At 47.7% G+C, this 20,090-nt stretch overlaps 1 protein-coding gene across 2 annotated transcripts in view; it reads right to left on the reverse strand.

Moving 5' to 3' along the window:
- Positions 1–5,081: 5,081 nt before the first annotated feature.
- Positions 5,082–20,090, reverse strand: part of Mmd2 (monocyte to macrophage differentiation associated 2) — a 44,118-nt gene continuing 29,109 nt past the window's right edge. For both annotated transcript variants that reach the window (XM_076923550.1, XM_076923551.1), the window contains 5 exons: positions 15,149–15,309; positions 14,774–14,848; positions 12,146–12,247; positions 10,232–10,301; positions 5,082–6,540 (listed from right to left, as the gene is read on the reverse strand). In XM_076923550.1, the coding sequence (XP_076779665.1) occupies positions 6,337–6,540; positions 10,232–10,301; positions 12,146–12,247; positions 14,774–14,848; positions 15,149–15,309 (612 nt within the window). In that variant the 3' untranslated portion in view covers positions 5,082–6,336. The remainder of the gene's footprint in view (positions 6,541–10,231; positions 10,302–12,145; positions 12,248–14,773; positions 14,849–15,148; positions 15,310–20,090) is intronic.

The raw sequence follows: 20,090 nt of genomic DNA on the forward strand, positions 1-20,090 counted from the left end.
CAATAGTGCTGTGTAACAAACACTCTGTGTAACTACACTGAGGAATTGTTATTGCCTGCATGTTGGCAAGTGATCTGTGACTTAAGAGCGGGTGGGACTCGGTTCACATCGGCTGTACCTCACCTGCCTCCTCATTCTCGGAGACGCTCTTCCTGAGGGCCCGATTTTTGTCTTGAAAGATGGGGAAATGTGGAAGTCCAGACCTTGTCATAGGAGCGTGTGCCTTAAATCATCTGCTGCCAGGTCTAATGATACAAGACTAGGACACCTGCACTCGGGAGCTGAAGAAGGGACTCAGCCTAGGGCACAGAGTGAGACCTTTTCTCAAAAAATAAATAAAAATGCTGTGTGCTGTATGGGCCCATCCATGTTCCAATATGAGGGGTGGGGTTGCTGCTGAGGCCATACCTCTCTCTCCCTGAGAAGCCATGAGGGGAAGGAGAACCGTTTTTCTCAGAGGCATAGCCACTGGTAATTGCCTATGTATCTTAAATGACAAGTGACCAGAGAAAGCTGAAAGAAGGCAACAGGATACATGTCATCAAAATCCCCTAAGGCACATATAAATTTGTCAAAGAACAAATAAAAGTATTTTTAGCTAAGCATGGTGATGCATACCTTTATTTTTTTTTCTGTTTTTTTTTTTGTTTGTTTGTTTGTTTGTTGAGACAGGGTTTCTCTGTGTAGCCCTGGTTGTCCTGAAACTCACTCTGTAGACCAGGCTGGCCTCGAACTCAGAAATCCACCTCCCTCTGCCTCCCAAGTTCTGGGATTAAAGGTGTGTGCCACCACTGCCCAGCTGATGCATACCTTTAAACCCAAGCAGAGACAGGTAAGCCTGTGAGTTTGAGCCATCCTGGTCTACATAGTGAATTCCAGGCCATCCAGAGTTGCACAGCAAGACCATACATACATACATACATACATACATACATACACATACATACTTATGAATATATACACTCATATATACTCATCTATGCATTTTCATATATTCAAATATATACAAATATACTCATATATTCATATATACACATAAAAATATACATATTGTGATGGTTTGTATATGTTCAGCCCAGGGATTGGCACTATTTGGAGGTGTGGCCTTTTTAGAGTAGGTGTGTCACTCTGTGTGTGGGCTGTGAGACCCTCACCCTAGCTGCCTGGAAGTCAGTATTCTGCTAGCAGCCTTTAGACGAAGATGTAGAACTCTCAGCTCCTCCTGCACCATGCCTGCCTGGATGCTGCCATGCTCCCACCTTGATGACAATGGACTAAACCTTGGACCTGTAAGCCAGCCCCAATTGAATGTTGTCCTTTGTAAGCCTTGCCTTGGTCATGGTGTCTGTTCACAGCAGTAAAACTAACTCAAGCACACATATGAGCAGAAAGTGGGTGGGGTGCAGAGCAACCAGGGTCTTTGCACCCTGCTGCTGCGAACACACTGGCTGACATGGTAGATTAGTTTCTTGTCTGATGACTGTAACAAAACGTCTGGTAAAAATCAATTTGAGAAAGACAGGGTCGTTTGAGCTCACAGTTCGAGGGTGCAGCCATCACAGCAGGAATGCTGTGGTGGTGACAGTGTGAGGTGGATGGCCACATCATGTCCCCATGCAGGAAGCAGAGAACAATGAATATTGTTTCTCAGGCCACCTTCTCTTCTGTATGCGTCCAGGGCCCAGTCTGTGAGACGATATCGCCTACATTCAGAGTGGATCTCCCCACCTCCGTCAGCCTAGTCTAGAAACTCCCTCACAGACATGCCAGAGGCTTCTCTCCTAGGTGACTGTACATCTCGCCACACTGACTGTCGGCTGTGACCATCCAGAGGCTTAGGAAAAAATGTAGTATCTCAAATGATGACTTTCCTAAAGGATCTAGGCGCTCTGTGGAGAAACAGAAACAGCTCTACTCAAAAACTCACAAACAGGGTCTGGAGAGATGGCCCAGTGGTTAAAAGCACTTGCTGCCCTTGAAGAAGACCAGAGTCTGGCTCCCAGTGCCCACATCCAGGGCCTCACAACCTCCTGAGACTTCAGCTCCAGCAAACTGACGCCCTCTACTGGCCTCTTGGGTCATCTGGATACGCATGTGGGTTGCATGTGGGCTCTCTCTCTCTCTCTCTCTCTCTCTCTCTCTCTCTCTCTCTCTCTCTCTCTCTCTCCCTCTCCCCCCAGAGAGATAGATAAATAAAGCAAATCCAAAGCTAAAATGTATGTGCAAATATCCGAAGCAGTGAGATGCTTGCTATAGTTAGCGCACATTCACACAGCTGAATGACACAGCAAATGGTGCAGACACAAATGCAACTGGTGACCACTCAGCCATGAAAAGTAACGGAGATCCGGCAAGATGGCCCAGGGAGTGAACGTGTTTGCCGTACAATCATGATAAGCCAAGTTCAATCCCCAGGACCCACCTTGGAAGGTGAGAACTGACTCCAGCAATGTGTCCCCTGCCCTCAACGTACACGCTGTGTCCTTCACATGCCTGAGTTCACAGAAACATTATCATCACCACCACCATCATCACCATCATCACCACCATCATCACCATCACCATCATCATCATCACCATCACCATCATCATCATTTTAAACCAGGCACAAAGGGACAAATGTAATATTCCTCTTAGTTGACTCTAGCATTGTGGTTTGGATATGAAGAGCATCTCCCCCCCCCCAACCCAAGGCTCATGTGATCTGTAATCAGGAGAGTTCAGAGCTTCAGGGCTCAGATTGTGAGGGTGCTAACCTCATCAGGGAGGGAATCCTCGAGTCAGCCACAGCAGAATGGGAAGTGAGGTGTGGTGGGGGCTCCTCGGAGGAACAGAGTTATCCTGGGAAATAGAAGACGGGTAGATCTGTGTCTCTCTCATCCTGCTCTCATGATACTCTGCTCCACCAAAGGCCAGAGGGCCAAGCGAGCATGGACTGAGTTCTCTGAGACCATGAGTCACGATAAATCTCTCCTCCTTTAACGTCACTCTGCCCGGTGTTGTGTGACAGCAGTGGAATCTAACATGGCCGTTAGGAATGACTAACGTGTTTGGAAAGAGAGAGGAGAAAGACGCCATGGGTTAAGAGTCAAGAAAGCATGGATGGCCGTGGGCTGGAGAGATGGCTCAGAGGTTAAGAGCACTGACTGCTCTTCCAGGAGTCCTGAGTTCAATTCCCAGCAACTACATGGTGGTACATAGTGGCTCACAACCATCTGTAATGGGATCCGATGCCCTCTTCTGGTGTGTCTGAAGACAGCAACAGTGTACTCACATACATTAAATAAATAGATCTTTAAAAGGAAAAAAAAAAAGAAAGGAAGGAAGGAAGGAAGGAAGGAAGGAAGGAAGGAAGAAAGAAAGAAAGAAAGAAAGAAAGAAAGAAAGCATGCATGACCATGAGGGATGGCCAGTTGGAGTTCAGAGCAGCCCAGATGAAACTTAGCAAGTAATAATTCAGGGTTATCTCTAGGAAATGGATTTTCATAGCATAGAGAGTAGATATCTGCTCAGCATTAGTACTAAAATAAAGGCTTATTATAAATATAAAGGTCCTATGTGTCTTTTATCTGGAAACTGAATAATCAAAGGCGGGGTAAAAACCCTGCTTTGGAACCAAATATTTTCAACAACAGATTGAAATGCCAGCACAGGAATCTTCTTTATCAGAGCTCACTTTTCAAGTAAACAATTAACGTAACTAATTAGAACACCATGCTAGGTGTTGCATTTTAATGAATTTATTTATGTATGTGGGTGTATGTATGTGTGCATGTATATGTGTGTGTGTGTGTATGTATGTATGTATGTGTGTATGCATGCATGCATGTATGTGTAAGGCTGAGGACAGCTTGCAGGAGTCCATTCTCTCCTACTGTGGGCCCGGGGAATTGAACTTGGGTCCTCAGGCTTGACAGCTAGCACCTTTACCTTCTGAGCCATCCCACCAACCCCACAGTGTGTTTATTATCCTTCATGCAGCCTTATATGGTGCTGTCATTTCAAATTTTATTTATCTTTATTATGTGAGTGCTTTGCCTTCATGTATGTCTGTGCAGCAGACGCATGCCTGGCACCTGCAGAGGCCAGAAGAGGGTGTCAGATCCCCTAAAACAGGAATTAGAGATGGTTATGAGCTGCCTGCCATGTGGGTGCTGGGAATCAAACCCGGGTCCTCTGGAAGAGTAGGCAGTACTCTTAACTTCTGAGTCATCTCTCCAGCTCCCATATGAGATTCTGTCTTGCTTACTTTGTTTTATAGCTGGAGACACCCGCCACAGAGAGCCGGAGATTGGCCTAAATCCTTGCCAGTGGGAAAGGCCAGATTTGATGCCAGGTCTAGCAAGACAGCCCTGCCCTCCAGGAGCAGCTTATGTACCCGAGTGACAGACAGGGCTCTGAGCTGATGAGCACAGGGAGTAAGGGGTGCAGAGGGTAGCCCCAGAATCGCACAAATACTACAAAGTCCTCAATGTGTGTTTGGGCTTTGAAGGATGAATAGGAGTTGGGGAGGAGAGAGAGCCCCTGAGGGGTGACTGTTTAGGGAAAATTCAAATAAGCGCCCAGCTCAGGGCCACAAGGAGATGGAGCTGTTCAACTCGAGAGCTCAGTAAGGCCCATGTGGTCACTTTGAAGTGCCAAGCCAGTGTCTTAGGCATCCATTACTGTTCCTGGGAACCTCCCTGATCACCATCAGCATCCTAGCTAGTGGCAGATGCTTTTCTTAGTCTGGACTGTACCACACCTGGGGCATTCCCACACAGCATTCTGGATGCTCACTCCCGGGAGCCTCAGGCCCAGGGGAGGCCAGTTATGAGGGTCCATCCCAGTCAGCAGCCAGCTCTCCCAATGTGGTCCTCTTCTCTGAACCCTGACCCCCCAGTTAGAGAAAACATAGGGGAAATCTATGGGGCAGGGTTACCCAAGATGGTTACCAGGGGCTGGAAGTCTTGTTCTCTTACACACACACACACACACACACACACACACACACACACACACACATTCATGCAGACAGACACTCATGTGCACAAGCAGGCTAGACAAAACCAATCTTAAAACTCACTGGATCCAAAACCATCTTTCTGAGGAATGCATAAACTTGATTTAATACTGGCTTTGACATATGGGATTCCAGGTGCTGAAGTCCCGAAATACCTTGGAATGTGCTAGAACAAAGTATAAGGCACCCTGTCTTGGCCTACCCTTGCCCACACCCATCTGGCTGGCAGTTGTTGAGTAAGACCCTGGCTTTCCAGCAGACTCTTGCAGAAAGTCTGATGTGCCAGTTCAGGTCAGGAGCTAGGCCTGCTGCTCCCATACTCAGCCAGTGTCCAGGTGGCATCTTATGACGAGGCTAGCCCAGGAGTAGAGGTGGCTGAGGACAGGGCCCTGGGAGCCACGTTCTTAGCTGACAGGTCACTTCAGAGGTTGAGGGATGGTGGCATTCCAACCATTCTGATAGATGAAGACCCTGCCCCTAGGCTCATCAGAGGGGCCTCTGAGAGCCATCTCATGACACCAAGAAAAAGCCCCTCTGGTGAACACGGTGTCATTTCTCCAGATTCTTTGAGATGAGAAAAAAATGGCCAGGTAGCAGCATCTTCATCCCAGATCTCAGTTCCTCTAGAACCAAGAGCCAGCCATGGCGGAGCAGAGTGTCAGGAGCTGCTTGGAATGTATGCCTTGGTCTTCCTGCACTGCCTCCAAACAACCCACTTCAAGAACTTCCTCAAATATGGACATGAGGGAATAGAAGGTAATGGTGGTCAAGGATGAGCATGCTCCTCCACACAGCGACTTCTAGTAGCTATGCTGTGATCCTGTCTCTTAACACACCGGGCCAACCAAAAGGTTCCATCATGAGCACAGAATCAATTAGTAATGTCTGCATGGGACACTATGTTGAATTCTACTGTTAAACCCATGCTGCAATTGATTGGTGATGCCTATCATGGTCAGGGATATGCCCCATCTGTCATTTATAATGCTAAATCACTTTCCCCTGAAGCAAAAAGGGAGGTCCTCAGGACCTTAAAAATTACCTTTTGGATGATCATTCCCTATTTGGCCCTTTTTTTGAAGATGTTAATATTGGTTATAGTAAAAAAAAATTGCCTAAAGTAGAAACACAGTACAGAATTAATTTCTCCTCCATGGAAATGACTAACTGTTTTCTTCCTTACTGGAGATTCAAAAGATGGTCTGTCTGTCACTGAAAGGGACCTTAGACCCATGAAGGATTCCATCCAGGAAAAGACAGGCAGATCTTGGCACAGTTCACTTCCCATGATCCTTTGATCCCAAAGTCCAAATGACCCATGGAGTCTGGGCCACTCATTTGGACACCTTGGTCTGCAGTGTGCTGGGCAGGTACAGGTACCTCCAGATGGCATAGTAGTGGGTACCAGCACCAAATGCCACAAAGAGGTGCCAGATGGCATGAGCAAAGGGAATTCTCCCATCACTCTTAAAGAACACCATGCCCAGGCAGTAGAAAGCCCCTCCTGTCATCAGCTCCCAGATGCCATCAGTGTTGGGCTGTTGGAAGAAAAGGATTGGAGACGAGTTAGAGGAAGAGCGAGCGGTCATTCCCCATCACCCAGACAAAAAGACATACAGGTGGAGAAGAAGCCCAGAGTCCCCTAGGAAGTCTCAACACGGAGCTATCAAATTTTCCCACCTTAATTTCCCAAGTCTGCAACTGGCTGAAGATGGCAACCTGGACCCTCAGAGACCCAGCAAATGTAGCAAGATTAGAAGTCCAGGGTCAGCCTGGTCTACGCAAGGCTCCGCCTCAATAAACAGACCCCTAAATCTCAAAAGCTACTTTTATAATATAGCATATTTATGGGGAACTTAAGCAAAATATTGAGATCCTGAAAAAAGAAGGAGGAGGGGGAGGAAGAGGGGCTGGGGATATAGCCTGTTATTAAAACACTTGCCTGGACTGTGCAATGCCCTGGGTTCAGTCCCCATCACTGCACGTGCATGCACACACACGCGCGCACGCGCGCACACACACACACACACACACACACACACACACATACACACACGGGCACACATGGGCACACACACACGCATGCACATGCACATAGGCACACACACAAGCACACAGGAGCACATGCACGCACACAGACACACGCATAAACACAGGCACACACACATACTCCCACACATGGTCAGTTAGTGTGCACACACACACACACTCCCACACATGGTCAGTTAGTGTGCACACACACACACACACTCTCACACATGGTCAGTTAGTGTGCACACACACACACTCCCACACATGGTCAGTTAGTGTGCACACACACACACTCTCACACATGGTCAGTTAGTGTGCACACACACACACTCCCACACATGGTCAGTTAGTGTGCACACACACACACACTCTCACACATGGTCAGTTAGTGTGCACACACACACACTCCCACACATGGTCAGGTAGTGTACACACACACACATACTCCCACACATAGTCAGTTAGTGTGCACACACACACACTCTCACACATGGTCAGTTAGTGTGCACACACACACACTCCCACACATGGTCAGTTAGTGTGCACACGCACACACACTCTCACACATGGTCAGTTAGTGTGCACACACACACACTCCCACACATGGTCAGTTAGTGTGCACACGCACACACACTCTCACACATGGTCAGTTAGTGTGCACACGCACACACATTCTCACACATGGTCAGTTAGTGTGCACACACACACACACTCCCACACATGGTCAGGTAGTGTACACACACACACATACTCCCACACATAGTCAGTTAGTGTGCACACACACACACACTCCCACACATGGTCAGGTAGTGTGCACACACACACACACATCCCCACACATGGTCAGGTAGTGTGCCCGTACCATGGGATGTTATTCGGCCTTGCAAAGATGGCTGTTCAGACACAAGGAACAGCGTGGAGGAGTTTCAAGGACACAGTGCTAAGTGAAATAATCCAGGCATGAAAGGATGGCTACCATAAAATGTGACTGTCCCAAAGTAGCCAAGTCCACAGAGACAGAAACAGGAGGCTTGGATGGAGGAATAGGACCATCCTCCAAGCCAAACTGCTGCCATCCTCAGGAGTTTTGGCTGGGCCTGCTCAGCAAAGATCACAACAACTGGACTTGCTGAATGCTGACATTCCCTCTAGAAAGAGGGGTCAGGGAGGGATATGGTACCCTCACCTGAGTATCCAGCCATCCCTCCCAGCCAGTTATATGTGAGTCTACCGTAACTGCCCATGGTCTTGGAGTCTCTGAGAAGGGCTAGAGGATATAGGTACAGAATATGGGTGGAGACTCCATCTACACAGCCACGGGCGTCATTACATGTGTTGGATACAGACATTTAGTGTGGCTGCTTTAAAATCCCCCACACATCTGCCCATAAGCCATCACCCACAGCCCTGCAAGCAAGCCTTGCCTGGACTCTGGTGAATTCCAGAAAGGGTAGGAGAGAGAGAGAGAGAATGCACGCATGTGTGCATGCCGTGTGTGTAGGTGCCCAAAGAAGCCAGCAGAGGCCGCTAGATACCCTGGAGCTGGAGATCCAGCTGTCTGTGGGCTGCCTTATGTGGGTCCTGGGAGTCACACCCAGGCCCCTCACCTTACTGACACACAAGTTCTAATCCTTTTTAGGCCAGTCAGGTTCTACCATCCTGTCTTTCTATGACTCAAACAGCCATGACACAAAGTCTCTTGGAGACTTGGCAAGTGGCACCTGCCTGCAACTGCAGCACTGAGTAGGCAGAGAAAGGAGGAGCTCAGGGGCAGCCTGGGCTACAGAACGGGCCTCTGCCTTACACAAACAATACAAAACAAAACAGAGAAGAGGACTGGACATGAGAATGCTATTCAGCCTTGAAACGGGAAGAATAGTCTACATAAGGAATTTGATGTTAGCCTGGGCTACATGAGACCCTCAAAAAAAAAAAAAAAGAGTATTTCTTAGAGATCTTAAAGACACTGCATGATGCTTCGTTTTAACTGCCGACTTGATTCAATCTAGAATTACCTGGGAAGAAGAGCACAGGGAAATATTTAGATCAAGTTGCTCTGTGGGTGTGTCTGTAGGAGATTGTCTTAATTATTATCACTGATGTGTGATGACTTGTCCTAAAAATGGCCAGCACCGTTCTCTGGACTGACTCCTGCGCTGTGTAACAGCACAGACAGAAGCTGAGCTTCTAAGCAAGCATTCATTTTTCTTTGCTCTTGGGTGTGATTAACTCCTGCTAGTTCCTGCCTTGGCGGAACTATAGTTCCTATAGTCCTCGGTGATGAACTATAACCTGGAACTGTAATCTGAACAAAACCTTTCTTTCCTAATCTGCTTTATGAAAATGATTTTCTTTTTAGTTATGGGTATGCGTATGGGACAGGACACGTGTGCACCACTTGTGTGCAATGCCCATGGAGGCCAGAAGGGGAGACCAGATCGCCTGAATCTGGAGTTAAAGGTGTTTGGTTTTTGTTTGTTTGTTTTTTGGTTTGTTTGTTTTTTGTTTTTTGTTTTTTGGTTTGTTTGTTTTTGGTTTTTCGAGACAGGATTTCTCTGTATAGCCTTGGCTGACCTGGAACTCACTCTGTAGACCAGGCTGGCCTCAAACTCAGAAATTCGCCTGCCTCTGCCTCCCAAGTGCTGGGATTAAAGGCGTGCGCCACCACCGCCTGGCACCACAACTGCTTTTAACTGTTGAGCTGTCTTCTCAGTTCAGCCTTCTGAGGTGTTTTTTGTCACAGCAACAAAAATAAAACTAAAACATTTTAGGTGGTGTTGTGAATCAGTCCAAGGCACACACACACACACACACACACACACACACACACACACACACGTATTCCCCAGTCCTCAAGTGTATTATAGCTGAATATGAGCCACATAATAGTCATAACACCCAGTGCTTCCTAGCAGGTATGACATGCCACACACCATGGTCAGTACGTTACTTGAACTGTCTGGTTGCCTTTATAGAACATGGAGACCTAATCTCAGCGTTAGGCACAAGGAACGCTCCATTTCCCCAGTGAGATCTCCATGTTTTCTGTCCCTCTGGGCAAGCACACAGACCCACTGGACCTGTTTCCCCTGCTGCCAGAGGAGAGGGCTTTATTAATAGTCTCAAGAGACAGGTCTTGCGAATGCATGTGTTCCCTCCAGAAGACCGGAGTCCTCATGATGGGCAAGTGAAACTTACCATGGAGAGGATGACCAGGGCTGGGAAGAAACCCATCACCACATAGCAAAGCAGCTCCACAAGCTTGTACCTGAGAAGACAAGTCATGTGACCTCAGGACAAGCTTCCAAGGAGGGTCAGAGCACACAACTTTCTGATGCCAAAGACTAGCACAGCAAGAAGAGGGGATCTTCTCAGTGTGGCACTCCTTGGCACATATTCTACCCAGCAGCAGCAATAGGCAATGGGGGTTGTGTGCCACCAATGTGTGACCTACGCAGACATTACTAATTAATCCCAGCACCATCTCCCACAGGACCCTAGCACATTATCCAGTAATACAGTCTAGGAAAGGCAGGTGACAGTGAACTAGATCAGTGGGTCACGTTACCTATGATGTCATTTTAAAAAAAAAGTCTGGAGAGGACAGTGTGTGAGATAAATGGTTCAATAGCTAAGAGTGCTTCTAGTTGGGTTCCCAGCACCCTCAGTGGGCAGCTCACAGCCACTGATAACTCCAGCTCTAGGGGATCTGACAGCCTCTTCTGGCCTCCTTGGGCACTGTACTGGCTGGTTATGTGTCAACTTGACACGAGCTGGAGTTATCACAGAGAAAGGAGCTTCATTTGAGGAAATGCCTCCATGAGATCCAGCTGTAGGCATTCTCTCAATTAGTGATCAAGGGTGGGAGGGCTCATTGTGAGAGGTGCCATCCCTGGGCTGGTAGTCTTGGGTTCTATAAGAAAGCAAGCTGAGCAAGCCAGGGAAGCAAGCCAGTAAGTCACATCCCTCCATCACCTCTGCATCAGCTCCTGCTTCCTGACCTGCTTGAGTTCCAGTCCTGACTTCCTATGGTGATGAACAGCAATGTGGAAGTGTAAGCTGAATAAACCCTTTCCTCCCCAACTTGCTACATGGTCATGATGTTTTGAGCAGGAATAGAAACCCTGACTCAGACAGGCACCTACACACACGTGTGCATATACATTCATACAGATGCACATAAATGAAATTTAAAACTTTCATGTGTGCGTTTATGTGTGTCCGGATGCATATCTGTGTGAGGTGCCTGTGCATGAGTATAGAAGACAGAGAAGAGCCTCTTGTGTCATTCCTCAGGGGCTGTCCACCTTGAGAAAGGGTCTCTCATTGACCTGGACATTGCCAAGCAGAGTAAGCTGGATGATTGCAAGCCCTGGGGATCCCCTGTCTCTACCTTCTCAGCAGTGGGATGATGGATATACCACTGTGCCCAACTTTTAAAGTGTGTTCTGGGGAGCAAAGTTAGGTTTGTGCTTGAATAACTGGAACTTCACCAACAGAGCCATCTTCCCAACACCCTCTTTTAGAAGACACTTAGGGCCCAGGGAGATGGCTTCACTGGCAAAGGGCTTCCTGTACAAGCATGAGGACCAGAGTTCAGGTCGCTGCAGCCGCATAAAAGCCAGGCCATGATCACACACATCTGTACCCTTGTCTCTAGAAGAGAAGAGTCGGGATGCCTAGAGCTTGCTGGCCCACCAGGCTAGCTAATTGGTGAGCTCTGGGTTCAATGAGAGAACCTGTCTCAAAAAAACAAGGAGGAGTGGTTGAGGAGATCACTCAGCATTATACTCTGGCCCCCCCCCACACACACACACATACACACACACACACACACACACACACACAGAGAGAGAGAGAGAGAGAGAGAGAGAGAGACAGAGAGACAGAGAGACAGAGAGACAGAGAGAGACAGACAGACAGACAGACAGACAGCAGAGAGCTTCAGATCTGGATCTGGTCCTCTTGCCCATGGGGCCTGGTGTACACCCATAGGCTCCTCAAGGGTAGGATGCAAGCAAGGCTGGGTCCTCACTTGAGGCTCACCTGCTCTCAGGTGCTGAAGAACTAAGGGACATTTTGTCAATCTGAGACTCCCCAGGCCTCACTTACCGTTCATGGAAGAAAAAGACATAGACGGTACCGATGGAGGCCATGATCCAGACCAGCCAGCGCATGTGGGAGGCCCAGGGACCCAGCTCCCGAAGGTTCAGCCTGGGAGAAAAGAAAGCCAAAGGCAGAGCCTGAGGGAACCATCATAGCCCAGCGCGACACGGCCAGACTGTCTCAGGAAGCTGACACCAGAGCAGCCCAGTCCTCAGTGGCTGCCTAGGAGGAACAAGGGCTCTCGCAGTGGCAGGGTAGAATGCTGCACAAACTGTATTGGCAAAGTTGCGATGGTGGCACACACCCATCATCCCAGTACTCAGGAGGCTGAGGCAGGAGAATCACCAGTTTCAGGCCAGTGTGAGCTACACATGTGAGACGAGACCCAGACAGAAACTAACCTCACAGCTGGGAAGACAGTCAGTAAAGTGACAGTCACTTAAGCATGAAGACATGAGTTCAAATCCCCAGACTCCACATAATCTCCTGTGACAGGGAGGCAGATGCAGGAGGATCCCTGGGGCTCACTCAGCAATCAGTCTAGCTGAATAGTGAGGGGTAGGTAACCTGCTAGGTCATCTTGTTTGTTTGTTTGTTTGGTTGGTTGGTTGGTTGAGGCAGAGTCCCTCTACCTAGCTCTGGCTAGCCTGGAACTCACTATGTAGTCCAGGCTACTTTTCAAACTCACAGATCTCCACCTGCTTCTGCTTCCCAAGTTCTGGGATTAAGGATGTGAAGATGTAGGGAGACAGGTCCAGGATGGGTGGCACCATTTTTCTTCAAGTTCCTGCCGTTTCCCTGAACCAAGAGCTGGAATAAACACTTTCTCACTTAAGTTGCTTTCATCAGTGAATCTATCACAGCCCAGGGTGGAGGGCAAGACAGCAAGATTTTATTCTTTGCACACGAGATAAATTACATGTAAACTCAGGGCGTCTTAGAAAAAAAAGACAATTAAAACAGTGATGAAGAAGGGCCTTTAACTCTTTGCTGGAATGAATTCCTTGGATGAGAAAGCCTTTAACATTTTTTAATTATGTATCTTGGGGGAGAGGGGTTGTCAGTGGAGGCCAGAAGAGGGTGCTGTATTCCTTAGAACTGGAGGCTCAGGCGGTGGTGAGCTGTCCAGCATGGATGCTGGGAGCTGAACTTGGGTCCTCTGCAAGAGCAGGTGCTCTCAACTGCTGAAAGAAAAGAGGGGGAGATGAAGAGAGAGGAGGATGAAGGTGCTGATAGGATGATGGTGATAACAAGGAGGAATCAGACACTGAGGAGAAAGCCCTGTGCTCACTATGTAACCATCACCACAAAGGCGTTAAGTAGCTGAGTGAGCGGCACACACCTGTAGTCCCAGCCACTTAGGAAGACTGAAGTCAGAGAATCTGCTCAACGAAGTTCATGACCCACCAAGGCTACACAGCAAGACCCCATCTCAGAAAGTGAGAGGGAGAATGTTTACCTAGCACTTGCGAAAGGAAGCCCGAGTTATACCCACATCACAGTAATTTTTTTTTAAAAAAAAAAAAGTCTCTCTCTGCTTTCTGTGTGAAAGAATCATGATCATTCAAATTCCCGATCCTGCCTCAGTGAACAAGGTGAAGAAGGACGGAGGATGATTCTGGACATCACACATGAAATATGCATACACATATGTACATCACACATACGTACCCACAGACACAGGTGCACATACACACAGGCACACAAACACACATGTACACACACAAAGGACAATAGGCAGAAGGTAAAACTAGAAATAGATACTTTGGGTTTTATTAGGTTTTTGAGACAGGAGCCCACCGTGTAGCCAGGGCTGGCCTTAAACTCTCGAGCTCCCTGCCTCAGCCTCCCAAAGTCTGGGGTTGCAAGCACATGCCACACATTTGTCTAAATACACACTTGACTACGTACAATATATGTATGTCTTCCCCTTTCACAGAGAGGGGGTGTAGCTCAGTGATTTTAGAGAACTGGTCGAGTCCCCAAACCACAGGGGGGAAAGGATAAAAATATATTAAAGATGAATTTTTTAAGTGGGGCCTCACTGTGTAGTCCCGCTGACCTCAAACTGTCAGAGACCCAGCTGCCTCTGCCTCCTAAGTGCTAGGATTAAAGGCATGCACCACCACACCCAGAAATAAGTAAAGCTTTTAAAACATAAGTATAAGCCAGGCACCGTCATACACACTTGTAATCTCGGCACTTTGAAAGTGGAGACAGGAAATCAGAAATCCAAGACCAGCCTCAGATACATATAATTCAAGGCTGAGACCCAGCCACACACACATGGAAAAAAGTAATGAAAAATAACAAAAATCGCATGCATATCTGCAAATATGTGCAAGTGTGTCTATACATTTATGTAGCCATTGGCATCTATTTATATCTGCGAATATATGTTAATATATGCTAATATATGCACAAATATTTGCATACACTTGCTCTTTTTTTTTTTTTTTTTTTACCTATAACAACTCTTGAAGGATATGCAAGGTGATAAGTAGGTCATTCTTGGCATATGAGTAAAGATGAGCATGTCTTCTTACCGACTCCCCTGGCTGTGTGGTCACCAATCACCCACCCAAATTCAAGCAGGAAAAAGGAAGGCAGCCAGTGGGGGGCGCTCGCACTCACCAAGGAGCATAGGAGGCTGCGATGAAGAAGTAAATCACCATCCTGTCGACCATGTGCAGGCAGTGCTCCACCATCCTAGGACAGGGAGAAAAGCTGGCAGGTCACAGCTTCTGTGTGCCAGCAGGGAAGCCCAGCAGCATCCCCAGCACTGCCTAGGGACAGCCTTGCCTTCCCTAGGGGGAGGCACCCACCCCACCCTCCAGCCTCGATCTCTCGGCCTCTCCAGCAGAGCAACAGTTCTCCAGACTGCCTGCCATTCTGGTGGGTTATGGAGATACCTCGGGACTTCCATTAAGATGAATACTAGCACACTTCTGAGTACGTGTGTATAGAGTGTATGTCCGCGTGCCCTTCCTTCGGCTGGGCAGAGGGTACCTGAGATGGCTCTTCTTCCATGAGACTGTGTGGAAAATGGTGGACACCACAAAGAGGCCACAGAGGCCAAGGCCATAGATCCAGGCAGATATGGTCTCCCAGTCATCGTCAGACAGGAAGTAGAGGTTGGAGCTGCCAAGGATGCTGGGAATGATCCAGAACTAGATAAAGAGAACACAGATCAGGGCCAGTCTTTTAAAAATAGATATCTTTTATAAAGATTCGGTTTTTTTTTTAAATTTTGTGTATGTGTGGGGTGGGGGAGGGGCTGAGGCAGCCGAGGCCAAAAGAGGACATTGGACCCCTAGAAGCTGGACTCTCAGATGGTTCTAAGACATCAGGCAAGGGTGCTGGGAAACACACTCAGGTCCTCTGTAAGAGCAATGTGTGTTCTTAACTGCTGAAGCGTCTCTCCACCTCACGGACCAACTCTTTAGTGTGTAAGGAGCACAGCAGGCTCTTTGTGTGACTATGGCACTGGGTTATGCTTATGCATGTGGAAGCTGCTATATCTCAGCCATTGTTCACTCTGCTTGTTTGTTTTAAATATTTTTGTTCTGTGAGCATGTGTGTGCATGTGTGTGTATGTGTGTGCATGTGTGTGCATGCATGTGTGTGCATGCATGTGTGCGCATGTGTGTGCATGTGTGTGCATGCATGTGTGTGTATGTGTTTGTGTATGTGTGTGTGTATGTACACTTGAGTCAGAGTGCACTATCGGAGATCAAAGTCAGTTCTCTCCTTCCACCATGTAGGCCTTGGGGATTGAACTCAGGTCTTTGTGCGTATGTGGAAAGCCTCTTACTCACTGAGCCATGTCCACTGGAGAGCCTCAGACTTTTGAACAGTGCCTGGGGAACACAGAGCCCCAGGATCTCTGTACTGACTCCCTCCCTTTCTCCTCCTGATCGGCAGTTCTCACCCTATGGGTCGAGACCATTGGAAAACACATTTTTTTTCTTGTGTTCTTAGGATCCCCAAACCATAAATTTATTTTTGTTACTACTTTATAACCGTTTTGCTACTGAGCAGTGTCTCAGTACCTAAGACCATCGGAATTGTGTGTGTGTGTGTGTGTGTGTGTGTGTGTGTGTGTGAGAGAGAGAGAGAGAGAGAGAGAGAGAGAGAGAGAGAGAGAGAGAGAGAGAGAGATGTGTCTTCCGAAGCTACGGCTCACAGGTTGAGAGCTGCTGCTAGATCGTGCAGCCCAACACCTAGGCAATATGGTACCCACCAAGCAGGTGAAAGATAACAGAGCCACTAAAGAAGTGAGACATTTTATTTCAGAGGAATAGATTCCATTTTCATTTTCCCCAAATGTTTTTTGGGTTTTTTGTTGTTGTTGTTGTTTTTGTTTTTGTTTTTTTGGGGGTTTTTTTTGTTTTGTTTTATTTTGTTTTGCTTTTTCGAGACAGGGTTTCTCTGTGTAGCCCTGGCTGTTCTGGAACTCACTCTGTAGACCAGGCTGGCCTCGAACTCAGAAATCTGCCTGCCTCTGCCTCCCAAGTGCTGGGATTAAAGGCACGTGCCACCACCGCCTGGCCATTGTCCACAAATGTTAACTGACACACAAAAACGTACAAATTGTATTGGGTGCAAAAGAGACAACTCAGTGGTTAAGAACAATGGTTGCTCTTCCAGAGGACTCAGGTTCAATTCCCAAAACCCACATAGTGGCTCACAACTGTCTGTAACTCCAGCTCCAGGGGATCTGATGCCCTCTTCTGGTCTTTCTGGGCACCAGACATGCACATAGTGAACAGACATACATCCAGGCAAAATATCAAGAGACAGGAAATTACAATTACAAAATAAAACTTGTGCTAGGCAGTGGTGGCGCACGCCTTTAATCCCAGCACTTGGGAGTCAGAGGCAGGTGGATTTCTGAGTTTGAAGCCAGCCTGGTCTACAGAGTGAGTTCCAGGATAGCCAGAGGTACACAGAGAAACCCTGTCTCTGAAATAAATAAATAAATAAATAAATAAATAAATAAATAAATAAAACTCATACATAATGAACTGGAGGGCTGGCTGTGGGGGTGGGATGGCACTTGCCACACAAGTGTGACAGAGCCAGTAATGGCCTGGGGCCAGAGTCTTGGGAGAGCTGTGACCAGATTCTGGGAACCCAACTCTTTCCTACTAAGGGCTGTGTTTGTCAGTCCCAAGTCTTTGTGTGCCCAGTCTGTGACACACTTGAGATATTCTGTGTCCCTTTTGTGCACCATTGTTTGACTAGCTTCCTGCTCACCTCATCTCACTGTATGATAGATTTCTGCTGACTCTGTCCCATTTGCCCCTACAAATAGTGTATAAGGTATGCTGATGGAGTGTGCCTTAAGTCCCAGCACTTGGGAGGCAGAGGCACAAGGATCTGTGAGGCCAGCCTGGTCTACACAGTGAGTTCCAGGACAGCCAGGGCTACACAGAGAAACCCTGTCTCTGGAGAAGAAAAACCAAAAGATGCTGTGCTTCCTAATAAACTTACAGTGTGGGTAGCGGGTGCTTCTAGGCCTCCTGAATTCAGTGTTCTGTCTTCTTTATTTCCTCCTTCCTGGTCCATCCCCTCAACAACCCTATTTAGGACCCTTATTCCTGCGGTTTGGGTCACATGGTAGCACATGTCTATAACCCTGAGACTTCTACATTATTTCAGCAGTTCCACAGTAAGTTGAAAGAATACCCAGATATGCATGTGCCAGCTAGCCTGGGCTACACCAGTGAAACAGAGGTCATCTCAAGCAAAGTGGAAGGTGAGAAATGACACCTGTGATTGTCCTCTGCCCTCCACACCTACATCACAACACACGGGTGCTCATACGCTTACGTACAAACACACACACAGAGATTTTTTTTTAAAGTTGTACATCCAAATGTGGTGCCATGAAATTTCTGTTTGAAAATGGATCTCTCAGCAGACTAGGCTCAAACTCATGACCACCTCCTGTCTCAGCCTCCCAAAGGCTAGAGTCACAGGCCTGTGTCACCACACCTGGTTCTATGCAGAATTTCTCTTCCCTCTCCTCGTCTGCTTCCTCCTCCTCTTTTTCCTCTTCTTTTTCTTCATCATCACCATCACCATCTTCCTCCTCATCTTCTTCACCATCACCATCATCATCAATTAAGTACTTATTTTTAATTATGTTTGGGGTGGTGCATGTGAGTGCAGGTACCAATGGACGCCAGAAGAGGGCACTAGAGTCCACTGAAGATGGAGCTACAGGCTGTTATGAGCTATCTGCTATGGGTGCTGGGAATCAAACTCAGGTCAAAGACAGCTACCTTCTTAAACATTTGTCATTGCTTTAGGATGAAAACATCCAAAAGTCCTTCTAGGTTTGTTTGCTGGTTTATTTGCAGTGCTGGAAGTGGTACCCAAGGCCTCCCTCATGCTGTTCAAGGCTGTACCAATTGAACTACATCTCCAACCTTCTTTCAAGGTTTTTGAAATATATAATTCTAAGGTTGTGTTGGTAGAGGGCTTGTGCGTCATTCCCAAATGACATCCCCAGCAGCACATAAAACAGACATGGTAGTGCACACCTGGAATCCCAGTACTCAGAAGGTGTGGATTGAAGGAAAAAAACAGAACTCAAGTTCATCCTTAGCTACACTGAGTTTAAGTCTAGCCTGGGCTACACGAGACCCCCATCTCGAGAAGAGTCAGCACAGGGGAAGAGGCAGGCTACTCACCAGTTGGTTATAGAGAATGAGCCCCTTAATTCTTTACCTTTACAAATCTGTGACATGTCTCTCCCAAAACCTTCCATCTTTTCATCAGGAGAGTACTGGAAACTGTTGAACAACTGGATGATGGACAGGTCATCCTAGCACGGCATACACATGGCAAGATAGCAAGGGGGACCTACTCAGGCCTCCCCTGCATCTGGGAAAACGGGGGAGCTTTAGAGGGGAGCATTTCAGCAAGACCATGACAAATGGAAAGGGTTGAATAGTCAGGGTGGATCAGGGTGGCAAGTGTCCCAGGGAGGGAGACACCGTGTGCAAAGGCATGACGTCGTGGGAATGGCAAGCAGCTGAGGAAGTCAGGGGCTCTGGACAAGTGTGGCATAGGAGGTGTGATCAGAGAGCAGGAGCCTGCCGGAGACAAGCCGGAGTGGGTATGTGCTCTGCTGGGTACTAGGAAGCCACTGGGGGCTCTCTGAGTGAGAGACATACTCAGTTCCATAGTCCGTGGTGCTACAGGGGGGCCTCCTTTAGATCCTAGTCTCACTATGGGACCCCGAGAGAAGCAGGGTCACTCTGGAGTGGGTCGAGAAGGACCGGCAAAACAACTCCATCAGTAAAGTAGTCACTGCACAAGCATGAGGACCTGAGTTCAGATCCCAGCACCCATGTCAAAAGCTGAGCCATTTGGGGTGTGCCTGGAAGCCAAGGACTGGGAAGTGGATACAGGCAGATCCCTGGGGTCAGCGGCATGAGAGAGAGCATCCCATAAAATAAGATGGGGTGGGCCAAAGTGCTTCTTAGAAAGCCTGGCCCCTGAGCCTCATACTGCAAGTGGAGAGCTGACCCCTGAAAGTTGTCCTCTGACCTTTGACCTCTGCACATGCACACCCACACACAAATAAAAAATAAGGAGCCAAGAGGTGACTTTGTTTTCTTTCTTTCCTTCCTTCTTTGTTTTATTTCTTCTTCTTCCTTTTCCTCCTCCTCTTCTCCCTTCTCCTTTTTGAGACAGAATCTCTCCATGTGGTTCTGGTTGTCCTGGAGCTCACTGTGTAGACTAGATTGGCAACAGACTCACAGTGATCCTCCTGCCTCTGCCTCCGGAGTGCTGAAATTAAAGATGTGTACCATTGGCCACACTCCTTTAATTCCCACACTCCAGAGGCAGAGACAAGCAGATTTCTGAGTTTGAGGACAACTTGAGCTGCACAGTGAAACCCTGTCTTGAAGAAGAAGGGGGAAGAAGAGGTGGA

Source organism: Arvicanthis niloticus, chromosome 24, assembly GCF_011762505.2.
Source record: "Arvicanthis niloticus isolate mArvNil1 chromosome 24, mArvNil1.pat.X, whole genome shotgun sequence".
NCBI classification, from domain to species: Eukaryota; Metazoa; Chordata; class Mammalia; order Rodentia; family Muridae; genus Arvicanthis; species Arvicanthis niloticus.